Source organism: Prionailurus viverrinus, chromosome C1 (assembly GCF_022837055.1).
Source record: "Prionailurus viverrinus isolate Anna chromosome C1, UM_Priviv_1.0, whole genome shotgun sequence".
Taxonomy (NCBI): Eukaryota; Metazoa; Chordata; class Mammalia; order Carnivora; family Felidae; genus Prionailurus; species Prionailurus viverrinus.
Genome location: NC_062568.1, coordinates 200,073,758 through 200,086,231, shown reverse-complemented (window position 1 = coordinate 200,086,231; position 12,474 = coordinate 200,073,758). Strand labels below are relative to the sequence as shown.

General features: G+C 44.4%; 1 protein-coding gene across 3 annotated transcripts in view; it reads left to right on the top strand.

Moving 5' to 3' along the window:
• The window catches only part of OTUD3 (OTU deubiquitinase 3), a 36,788-nt gene that overhangs the window by 17,717 nt on the left and 6,597 nt on the right, over nt 1-12,474 (top strand). Inside the window, exons 5-8 of one of the 3 annotated variants that reach the window (XR_007154844.1) lie at nt 4,137-4,268; nt 4,713-4,809; nt 6,262-6,446; nt 7,444-9,698. Coding sequence is in view for 2 of the 3 variants with exons in the window: in XM_047871360.1 (XP_047727316.1) it covers nt 4,137-4,268; nt 4,713-4,809; nt 6,262-6,446; nt 7,444-7,620 (591 nt within the window). In the remaining variant the exon portion in view is untranslated. Of the gene's footprint in view, nt 1-4,136; nt 4,269-4,712; nt 4,810-6,261; nt 6,447-7,403; nt 12,359-12,474 lie in introns of those variants that run through there. The other 2 variants (XM_047871360.1, XM_047871361.1) reach the window with 2 other exon arrangements.

Below are 12,474 nucleotides of genomic sequence, written 5' to 3'. Positions count from 1 at the left end.
AACTGGGGCAGGAGCTGCGTATCCTGCAGCTAAAACCAGGGATGTTTTGTGGAAAGTTGTCTTTAAGAATCTGTGGGCTTGGTTAAAAAAAATTCTTTTTTCAGCTCCCGTGAGATTGATAGATACAATTACAGGTCATTCTTTTGCTTTCCCTAATAGTCAGTCTTTGATGGCTATGATTGCATAAAATAGAATTTATATAAAATTCTGAAATTACTTCTGTGACTTAAAATTAATCCATGCAGGGGCGCCTGGGTGGCTCAGTTGGTTAAGTGTCCAACTTTGGCTCAGGTCATGGTCTCATGGTTCGTGGATTTTAAAGCCCACACATCAGGCTGTCCGCTCTCAGTGCAGAGCCTGCTTTGGAAGCTCTGTCCCCTCTGTTTCTGCCCTCCCCCTGCTTGTTTTCTCTCTCTCTCTCTGTCAAAAATAAAAACAAAACTTAAAAAAAAAATTAATCCTTGCTTCATACCTGAAGTTTGGAAAGTATAGAAAAAGTGAAGGAAATAAAAAGTGCACAGGGTCAGCCACACTGGCACAATTTTTGTTACTGTGTCTCCTTTCCCACTCTGTTCAATTAACCTGATTTCATGAGGCTCTTCTCACATTATTACATGCTTTCTTTGTAATTTTAAAAAATAAAGTGAAATCGCTCTTCCAGCGTTGTTCCCCTGCCTGAACGCAACCCGCGTTATCCGTAGGTCATCAAATCTCCTGGAGATATTTTCCCCATGAAGCAAACGTGTGCGTGCACGTGCACGTATGTCGCTTTTGCGGTCTTTCCACGCACTCTGGCCCCGATTGTAAGCATCCTACACACACTGTTGTGCGCCGTGCTTTTCAAATGGAAGGTATCTTGGGGTCTCACTCACCGCAGTGCATAAGGAGCTTGCTGAACCGTGTTCAGTGGCCACACGGCATTCTGCTGCGTGGATGCACTGTCACGTGTTTGACCAGTCCCTTTGGCGGACTTTTAGGCGGTTTTCACACTTCCGCTTTTAGAAGGAACATGTGGTGCCTTATATATACGTCTTTTCACGCTTGTACGAGTGCGTGTGTGGGATAAATTCCTAGAAGGTCCTCACTGCATCAGAGGACGTGTGTATTTATAATTGTGACAGGTATTGTGCAGGCTTTACCAGTTTGCACTCCCGCTCTCCGCGTGCGCCTCTCCCCGCGGCTTCGCCAGCACAGCGTATCGCATTGGCGAACCTCTGTCAGTTCCGTGGAAAGGATTGTTTTCCTAACAGTTTTAACTTGTGCTTCTCTTATTAGTGAGTTTATGCATCTTTCCCTGGGTTTGCAACCTATTTGTATTTCCTTTTTTTCGTGAACTGTATTCATTTTCTTTGCCCACTTTTTTCCCTATTCAGGTTTTTTGTTTTTGTTTTTTTTTTTTAGTGATTTTTAGGAGCCTTTATAAATTAGGGAAATTAGCCCCTGTCTGTGGCATGAGTTGCCAGTATTTTTTCAGTCTGTCATTTGTCTTTTTATTCTTTCCCCACTGGTCTTTGCAGTGATGAGGTTTTAGATTTTTATGAGGTTAAATTAATCAAGGTTTTTGTTTCTCGTTTTTTTTTTTTTTGTTTTTTTTTTTTTTTACATGTCTTATGGGTTTAGGGGTCATGATTAGGAATGTCTTTTCTACTCTGAGGTTAAAGAGAATTTTCCCATAGTTTATTTTAGTACTTTTGTGGTTTCATTTTTTCAAAAAAAAAATTACACCTTGTCTCTCTTTGGAATTTGTATTCATATAAATGTGTGAAGGTAGGGATCCAACTTTATGTTTTCCCTTGTGGTTACCTAATTGTACTCCAACCATTTATTTATTATATATCTTTTCCCCACTGACTTAAAGTGCCCCTTTTCTCATCTATCAAATTCTCTGTTTCTGGATGTAGATTCTGTTCCACTGGTTTCTTTGTTCATGTGTGTGTTGTTTTTTTTTTTTTATTTAAAAAAATTTTTTTTTTCAACGTTTATTTATTTTTGGGACAGAGAGAGACAGAGCATGAACGGGGGGGAGGGGCAGAGAGAGAGGGAGACACAGAATCGGAAACAGGCTCCAGGCTCTGAGCCATCAGCCCAGAGCCTGACGCGGGGCTCGAACTCCCGGACCGCGAGATCGTGACCTGGCTGAAGTCGGACGCTTAACCGACTGCGCCACCCAGGCGCCCCGATGTGTGTGTTGTTTTGATTAAGATTATATTTTAAAATCTGGTGGAGTTTTTCACTTATTTTCTTTCTTTATAATTTCTGCATATTCTTGTTTTTTTGTTTTATATATGAGTATTAGAATAAGGTTGTCATGTTAAAAAGAAGTCCAGTTGCCTTTATTTTTATTGGGTTCTCATTAACAGATTAACTTCAGGAAAAATTGGCATCTTCGTGGTGTTGAGTCATTCTGGCCAAGAACCTAATAAGCCTTTTTTTTTTTTTTTTTAATGTTTATTTCTTTTTGAGAGAGAGACAGAATGCGAGTGGGTTGGGGCAGAGAGAGAGGGAGGCACAGAATCTGAAGCAGGCTCCAGGCTCTGAGCTGTCAGCACAGAGCCTGACACAGTACTCAAACCCAGATGAGCCTCAAATTCATGACCTAAGCCAAAGTTGGATGCCACACTGACTAAACCACCCAAGCGCCCCTCTCTGATTCTTTCTTTTTTAAATGATGGCCATCCTACTAGGTGTGCAGTGCTATCTCATGGTTTTGATTTGCATTTCTCTAATGACTAATGGTGTTGAACATCTTTTCATGTGTTTGTTGACCATCCATATATCTTTGGAGAAATGCTGTTCACGTCCTTTGCCCATGCTTTAATTGTGATGTTTGTGTTTTTGTTGTTGAATTATAGGAGTTCTTTATATATTCTGGATACTAGATTCTTATAAATCTATGATTTGCCAAAATTCTTTCTGTCTGTGGTAGTTTTTGGTCGATTCTTTTCTTTTATATATATATTTTAGGTATAGAATTATATTGTCTGCAAATAGGGATAATCTTTCTTACTTCTTTTCAGTTTTATACTTCTATTTTTTGGGGGTGGGGGGGACTAATTGCATCTGCTCTTATTTCCAAAATATTGTTAAATAATGGCGGTAGTGAAATCTTTGTGTTCTTTACTTTAATGGAAATTAAGCATCATTGTATGGATTTACCGTGGTTATTTAATTATACCTACACCGTGAAGCCCTCAGGGTGTTTCTGGTTATTCGCTGTTCGTAGCACTGTGGTGAGCACTCTTACATAAATCCTAAAATCCTTACTACAGTTGACATTATTTGACATTACTTCCTTTGGATAAATTTCAAAGACGATACACATCGCCAAGTTGTTTGGGTGTAATTTTATAATTTTATAGTAGATCACTTTTTATTGTGAGGAATGTACTGCACACTGCGAGACTCTCCTACTTTTCCACGCAAACAAGTAGAAATTTGTCCTTCCCTATTTCCCATCTCTCTGTGTTAATAGGAAGCAAAGGAAGAAGGTGATCGGGCAGCCACAGAGGAATGATTTTAGCTTTTCTGAAATAAGCTTAGGTCATAAAAGCCTCGTGGTCTCTGTGTCTTTAGAAGTTGGATCGGCAGGTTCCCTGGAGTGGGCTGGTGTGCACGTGGTATAGGTGAGGTTGGATGAGTTGTGCTCACCTGTGACTGCGGCTGGGACAGGAGCTCCACACCAACGCTTGCTGGTGATCAGATGGGGCCTAGGGACACAGATGAGAGATGTATGTCTGTTTCTTCCAGACAACTTGTCCTGCTGCAGAGGCTCATCGGGTGAACTTCTGTCACTAGGCTCCCGGCTCTGGAAGTAGACGGACACAAATGTGTGCTGTTCGAGCCGGCAGTCCTTACCAGAATGTTGGTATCCAGAAACTACGTAGGAGCTCTAATGCCATTCGTACCGAAGCCCTAATCTTGGGCCTTTCTTTTTCATACTTCTCTTGTGGTCTGGAATCTCAGTGTCTGGCTGAAATTGAGCCTCGTCACTGCTATTCCCCTAAGATTGTTCCTGGGATCTTTTCCTCATAAATATTTATTAGGATGGTTTTGAGATTAGAGTGTCTTCCTGTGTTGAAGATTCTGAATGTAATTTATTGGTGTTCCATGATCGTTACTCTTTGCATTTCCTTTAGTTTCAGATGCTCCATCAAGATGAATCAGATAAAAGGGAAAAGATGAAGACGAAGGGAGGTGACCTCGACGATGACCTGAGAGATGAAGTAGAAGATGCCGTCCAGAAAGTCTGCACCGCGACTGGGTGTTCAGTCAGTGTCTTTTTCCTGCAGTAATGGTGGCTAAACACGCACTGCCGGGCCTGGTTCACCTGCCAGTCTCGTAGAGCCAGCCTAGCGTGCCGACACCTGAGGGGCCAAAATAGGTTCATGGCCTGGTTAGGTTCAGTGCCAAGAGCTGTTTATTCATTTTTCTCTTGTTTGCTACACTTTACCCAGTAATACTGCTTAAAATCCTAAGAAGTATGTGGATTTTTTTTTTCCTCTGACCAGTGTTTAGTAAAAGTGCAGTTTTCTAAAGGAATTCATTTATATTAAAGGGTTATTTCTGGTGGCCAGCTTTGTTGAAAATTAAGACCTTTTTTAAATGGAAAAGGTCTTCAGACCATGCCTCAGGTCTCACCGTTACGTCGTTTTGTGTATGCAGTCGGTGGAGGGACGTGCCCAGTCCTAAGTGTTCCTTTGTTTCTTGGATAGGATTTTAACCTGATAGTCCAGAACCTGGAAGCTGAAAATTATAATATTGAATCTGCAATAATTGCCATGCTTCAGATGAACCAGGGGAAAAGAAATAGTAAGTCCATGATTGATGTTCATAAGCTTTCAAGCTGATTACATTGGTGATTTTCCAAACATTTAATTTTAATCAAGTCACAGGTGGTAATTATACTGTTATTTGTTCATTCACCAGCAGTTGTTTATTGAGCACTTTCTACACGTGGGCACGATTTACTAGGTCCTAGCCCTGCATCAGGGAGAAGGTAATCTGGGGTCGAGGCGGGGATGGGGGTGAGAAGTAAGTAAACTGATATAATAAACGGATTGGAGTGGTGTGGGTGCAGGGTCCCAGGGGAATGCGTGAAAAGGCCGCTTAACCCCGTCGTGGCGGGATGCACAGTGTCAGGAAGACTTTGTTCTTGTCGAAAGAAGAATCCCTTATGAAACCAAAATGATAACTGAAATAGAATGGAAAGAAAAATTAGTTACTTTTCTGATGGAAATACTTAGATTACTACCATCTATCAACTGGTGATAAATCAGAATTTTTTTTTTTTTTTACTTGAACTGGGTTTAATTCTGTGACTCAGAAGAAGGAAGAAAGGATGTGGAGTCTCACTGTTTCTTCACATTAATTACTTAAAATGATTTCAATGCGTATTGCCAGATACGTGCCAGATACTGCTCCTGGCAGTACAGCCGTCTGTGTGATTGGACATTTTATCATCCTCTTTGTATATTTGCTGTGCTTTCTTAGAAAGCCGTAAGTAACTTGGTCTTTGTGATGTTACGACAGTCGTGTGTGGTGCCTGTGCATGTAGTGTGGTGTGTGCTTGACATGTGTGACTGAGACCAAGGAATTAAAGTTTGAACTTTGTATAACTTTAATTAATTGTAATTGAATTTTATTTTTTTTTCAGTGTTTTAAAATTTTTATTTTATTTATTTTGATATAGAGAGAGTGACAGAGAGAGTGAGCAGGGGAGGGGCAGGGGCAGAGAGAGAGAGAATCCCAAGCAGGCTCCATGCACTAGCACGGAGTCCTTACGTGGGGCTCGAACCCACAAACTGTGAGATCGTGACCTGAGCAGAAACCAAGAGTCCGATGCTTAACCAACTGAGCCACCCAGGCACCCCTAATTAATTTTAATTTAAATGGCTAAAAGTGGCTGGTGGCCGCTGTATGGGACAGCACAGGTTTAGAGCCTGTTTCCTTTCTGGTTTTTGGGTGCAGAAGAAAGCTTTCCCCCTAAAAACACATGTTAAAAAGTGGCTTAATCTAGTAAAACACTGTGCAGGTGGGAAGCCAATGATAAGGCTGGCCAGCAGGTTATTTTTAAATTTATCTTCCACATATTACCAATTATTTCCCCCCTGTATTCCCCATTGTATTGATATTAGAATTTTGCTTCAAGGAAACTTGCTCTCCACACGCAGGTAATTTTGGAGTCATTTAACAGTGTACGTTGTTACGCGTTGTATAACGATCTCAGGTTCGTGATTTTAATAAAAGGTTTTTCTTTGGAAGATGCAGAGGAGAACCTAGAGTCCGGCGGCCACATGCCCAAGCCATGCGACCCTTTATGGGAGGAGGGTGGCAGTGGCACGAGAATCTTTGGAAATCAGGGCTTGACTGAAGGCAGGACTGAAAACAGTAAGGAGCGGGCCAGCCCGAGTGAAGACAACAAAGCAAATAAAAACCAACTCCCTAAGGTATGAAAAACGGGGCTGCGTGGGCAGAGGGTGGGCTGCTGTCGTGCAGGGGCAGGGGCAGGAGCCCGGAGCTCATTTTAGTGGTTTCTTTTGATTTTTAAATGTAGTCATTGTAGAAAACAGGGGTGGGAGCATAAGGGTATCTCAAGAAGCAGACCGAGGACCTTGCTTGTCCAGTTTGGTATGTGTGGGGATTAGAGGTATACCCTGAAGTCCTACTGTGTGTGTGCACCTACAGCCCTACAGCCTGCCTTCCCTGCACAGTGTCACTGTGTGCCTGCGTGCTTCCGTGGTAACCCACGTTGTAGGATTCCCTTAAATGCTGTCATCTTTAGTGGAAAACTCTGTATATGAATCTTTGTATTTTGCATTACTGTTCGTGTGTGTGTGTGTGTGTGTGTGTGTAGAGTGCCAGAAGAGGAATGGACAGGTTAAAGGGTATGGATATTTGAATCTTTGTAAGGCTTTTTGATGATTTGTCCAATGCTTCCCCAAAGGGTGGTACATCCCCCTCCTGCAAGTAGTATATGGCACCATTCTTTTTACTGAATTTGGAATTTATTTTAAAGACTTCCACCAAGCAGTTCCGAGCTCAAAGGGCAACATAATGTAAAAAGCCACAGGCAGAGGTAAAGATGCACTAAGCTTCTGAGGATTTTGTGAGGATTCCCTGGGGCATTAAATTATGCAGAGAAAGGTGTCCGATGGCATGTCTGAGCGTCAGCTCGTGCAAGGACCAGGGTTACTGTTGCTTAGGTCACTGTGAATTGGATGAGGAGGAGAATGGAATTGATTTCATTTGCCAGCTCAGCGAGGGGACAGAAACTTCAATGGAAATTTGAGCAGTGATGGGAAATACAGCAGTTCTGGTCTGATCGGTGGGTTTTCTGTGTTCTTGCTGGGAGGTGGTGTGTGCCCCCTCTCTCCGTCAGTCAGCCCCGTGTCTGCCTTCGGCAGGGGGTCGCCGTGCCGGCAGCTCACCTGCCTTCTCTTTCAGGTCACCAACAAACAGAGGAGGGAGCAGCAGCGCCTGGAGAAGAAGAAACGACAGGAGGAGAGGCACCGTCACAAAGCCCTAGAGAGCAGGAGCGGCCACAGGGACAGCAACCGGAGTGAAGCGGATGCCAACACGCAGGTCACCTTGGTGAAGACCTTTGCCGCTCTCAACATCTGACTCCCCGCCCCTCGGGGAGATGGGAGAAGCGAGAGGAAGGTGGAGTGCCGTGTACCAGGCTTTCCGAGTGAGGCCCACCTCTCACAAAATGAAACACAACCCACAGAGCTCTCACACGAGCTCACGCACTGACTAAGTTTCCTTCAAGCTGCCTCTTTTTTGCGCAGACTTTTGTTAGTGATGTGTTTTATTTTATGGAAGTTCAGCGAAGCCATTCGTGTTCTGTAATTAAAATACCGAGTTCCAGGGTTGGATAGTTAGTCCAGGAAAAACCTTTTAAGTGTGGTTTCATTTGCCCCCAAAATCAGAGTTCAGTGACCCTGGGATTTTTCCTTAACACTGGGGTGAGGTTTGCTGTAATTGTTCATGAAGTAGTTTAGATTAATTGCTAGAAATTCAGAATGACAAGTTTCCTTCGTGTCTCTTTCATTTTCAAGCAGATATTCACATACGGGGTAGTTTATAAACGGTCTCCAACTCAGGAACACGTTTAGATTTAATTTTCTACTAATCCAAGTTAATCAGAAATTAATTCAGGAAGTATTTTCCCAAAGTAATAGGACATGAGAGGGGCTGCAGCCTGTAGTCAGGGTGGAAATTAAACAGCTGCTCCTTCCTGATTCTGATGTTCTTTCAGATGGGATGCGGGTGCTGTGAGTTTGTTTGCACTCAAGCCATATGATAAATATGGCCGACTGTTAATTAGGCCTGGACCTTGCTGGAAAAGCGATGACGTTGAGTTTTTGGTACGTGTTGCGTGACAATCAGAAGGTGGCAAGTCACTGCTTATGATGTAATTCTGAGATTCTGATGGTCAGGATGGCAGAGGCCGTTGTTGTAAAGGGAAAAAAAAAATCAAGAGATTCCTGAGTCTTAAGGAAGGGTCTAAAGAGTTCCTTGGTTTTGTAGGGGCAGAAGGTCTGGAAGAATAACTGAGGTTTTTCAGGTTCACATTTTAAGTGATGTATTTTCTTCCTTGCTATGCTAGACTTGGATGCCTTCAGAGAAGTCGTTTGACCTGTTGTTCAGTTTTCTCAATACTGTGAAAATGGACTCCCATGAGATGCCGTATCTTCCTTTCCATTCAAGCCCTGTTTGGGATTTCGATGTTGGGAAAGCTCTCCAGCGCTCTAGTAATTGTCAGTGACCTAGGTTCGCCCAACAGGGCAGAGGCCATTGAATGACTCCACACACAGTTCTGATGTGGAGAGAGGTCATTCCTAAAACTGGTAGCTGGACATGAACTCTCAAACTGTAATGTCTGAAGTGGCCGGTCGTGGACAGTCCTTGCCTTTTGGCGACCCGGCATTTGGACGAATAAAATCTGCTGAATCAAAAGGTAAATGAGTTACTTTTCCGCTCAGATTTCAAAATTATGTAAGTTCCAGGGAGAAGGGAAAACCATAAAAATGTTTTGGCCGTACAGATGTATCATCGTCTGGGCTGGCCCTGGATTCATTGAATCGTCTTTATCAGCAGGTGATTTGTTTCCTTCGGTTGTAAGGATGTGTTTTAATTTTTTGTTTGTTTGGTGACTTTCTGTAGTTGGAACATCCATCAGTAGTTTCCTGGAATCGCTCTCAGGACATTGCCGTTTGGGCTACTTCCTGGTACGGTGCATTGTAGTATTTAGCAGATTTAGAAACGGGTGCAGCATTTTTTCTTTGCACATTGCAGAGTTCTGAGTGTGAAGTCCAAACAAGTGAAGGGTCTCTGTCGCCTTACCATTTCCAAGAGCGTGAGATCCAGTGCTGAAGGATCTATTGTTCTCTTGGTTTTTGAATCTGGACCCCGTCCCGACTGTGGCTGATCTTTTCTCAGTGAATGCTCTTTCTTGTCTGTCTTGTACGGCAAGAGTGCAGGAGACCAGATCCTCTCTGCAAGAATTGAAATCATGTACCAGAAACTCAGCAGAGTTAGGAGTCTGAAGTAGCTTAAGGGATACCCCTTGTCAGAAGCAGTAGAATTGCTTTATATACCTGGTTAATGAAGGTGGCCTTGGGCCCTACTGGGTTTTAGAAGTTTTACCAGAAGCTGCGAAAAAGTTACTAAGGAATATTGGGCACCCTTATATACACGTTACCAACTTCTGATAACAGGCTTCGGCATTTCTGGGGTAAAATAACAGTGGTTTTAAAAACCAATCATATGGCTTTGGTAATTTTCTTTTATTACCATTTCATAGTTTTCCAGTTAAAATTGGTCTGTGTTTAATCAGTTAATTATTAGGAACGGGGTACGTGCATCCGGCTTTAGTGAACTCTTCTAGCTAGGGGTTTGAACTTAAGACTTTCTGCCTCGGTCTCACTGAAGTGTGAGGTAATGGAATCCATACACTTAGTTGCTTTGTAGACATTTGAAAACTACGTTATCGGCAGCCTGAATGGAGGTGCAGACGTGGGTTTAGTTCTGGGAAGATACCGTCGGTGGCTGTGCCCTAGTATGTTACTCACGTGCACCCCATGTTAGGAGGCGCGTCTTTCCGAGTCTCTGTGTTACATCTTGGCTCTTAGAGGTTTATATTACTGCGGGTTGTCTCGGTAGCTTTTAGGGAGGTCGGGAGAAAGGGGATGAGGCAGTGGTCTGTAGCTGCTTACTAGTCTTATAAGCTGTATATAAAGGTTTTATGGATTTTAAAACGATTTTTTTTAAAGGTCAAAATAAGAAATAAAATCTCAGTGGCAACAGCTTTGTACTGGAGAGGTAGGTGTATTAAAACAACATAGAACCATGTGTTCTACTAGATAACATAGTTGCCATCAGGAGATATTAGAGAGAGCTCCTGTGTATATTTAACCTTTCAGTAGTGTGAACATTTGCTTTCAGGAGCAGAGCCTGGTCGAGGGATTGTGGCAGAAAGAAGGATCGTGGATGTCAGCTGAGGCTGTTGCCTGTAGTTTCTTTTATAAGCTCTGAAAACCCTCCCAAACCCATTTTGATCCCGAGGGCTTATGAAATAGGGTCTCCGTGTGGGGCAGCTCAGGTGGGCGCCACGGGAACCTTCGAGTAGGTCAACCGTAGCGCTCTGCCTTGCCCCACCCCCCGGGGTTTACCATGTGAAATGGCACGGTCCTGGGGTGGGGAGGGCTGTGCTGAGAGGGGGAGCGCCGCTCACACGTTAGGTAGGTAGGTATCAGATGGACTTCGGCATTGAACTGTGCTCGTAGTGAGTCCCTGTCGTCCATGTGCAATTTCTCTCATTCTGAGAAACTCTAGACTCTGCCTGGGTTTTACTGGGTCAACATAGAATGCTGTCAGTTTACCTCCGTGAAATGTTCGACTCGAATATGCAGTCGGTGACGGGAAACTTGGATTTTTGTCAGAGTTGACTAACAGTCTCCCTGAACGAAAGGGCCTTTGTGGGAGGGATGAAGGTGGTTTCTTGGTTTCCGTGTGTCCCCTCTGTGGCCCGCTCTGACTCTCATTTTGGGCAGACACGTAGCTCTTCACCTTCACCTTTTTACCTCAAGGCTCTGTCTGTAGCAAACATTTAGATTCAGAGCCTGACACGCTTTTCTGTTTTGCCGTCTTCGTTATTCACCAAGTCGCCCATCTCAGCTTTCAGAACAGGTGTTGCTAAAACTCTGGGGCCTTCCGACAGTTGTTCTGAGGTGATTTAATGATGGCACTTTTTACGCGGTGTGTTTTCCTGACTCCAGAGCAAATTGTATTTTTCCACCGACACTGAAGCGAGGATCTTCTAGGTTGTGTATTTATGGCACATCTTCTGCCGTCACATACCAGAGGGGGACACGGACCACCCGTGTGAAGGGGAGATGGTGATCCCTGGTCGCAAAGTGTTGCACCACGTGGGGCGCTCCCTGCGGGCCGCCGGGCCCTGCTCCGGCCCCAGCTAGCACTCCCTGTAACCTCAGGCTCTTAGCCACCTCTTCTAAGCTCGCTTTATGGTCTCTCTAGCCTGGTTAGGGGTACTTCGTAGCTTGGAAAAATCTTTAGCATGCTTGCAGAGTTCCTTTTCGAGGGGCTGCTGTCCATGAAGAACGTCCCTGCAAAAGCATGAACTTCCAGCGCGGTGGCTCTGTTTTCAGCAGGGCCTCCCCGGGATGCAGAAGTACCGCCCCCTGTGGTTGTCGGGGGAGGTGACGGTCCCTGGGCAGAACCGCTGTGATCCGCTCGCGCGCGTGTTGGCAGCCGGTGGGTCACCGTGACCGGCCGTCCGTGACCGTCACTGAAGCTCAGTCAGAAACCTCAGCCTGTGGTTGGATCCCCGGGCGGGTCCCGCGGCCAAACCCTGAGGAATGCCCGTGTGGGGCTGCTCGCGTCTTCCCACTCTCGTTCATTTCCCCCGGGGGGAGGCGCCCTCAGCCTCCTCGGCCACGCTTCCAGCAGCCTCCATCGGCACCGAGCTCAGCGAGAAGAAGGAGGTTGCCTCTGGGCGCCAACCCCCTGGTGAGGGAGGGCGGGTGTGTCTGGAGAGCACGGGGCCTTGGCAGGCTCAGGAACCTTCTCTTTTTTCTAGTTGCACTGTACTTGTTCTAGCTTCAGTCTGGAGATACTTAAGACCTCCATGGGGTCATGATCCATAGACTTAGCAAGTCTTGCCTTATCTATGGAGCTCGACGGGGAGATGTGTGACCACTGTCCACTGTCCATAGTTCCATTTCCTCGCGGTTGTCTCTTTCCACAGATTGTCTTCATCTGAACCATTGTATTTTATTTTTTTACCAAAGTACTGTACTTGGCTATTTGCAGTGTTTTCAAAACCAAATGTTTCCTTTTTTTTTGTGTTTTTAATCTTCAATACTTGGTGCAATAGAAGCTGCAAAGATGTGCCACTTTATCTACGACGTGGGGTTTTGTACGCCAATAAATTCTAGTTTAAAGACAAAGCTT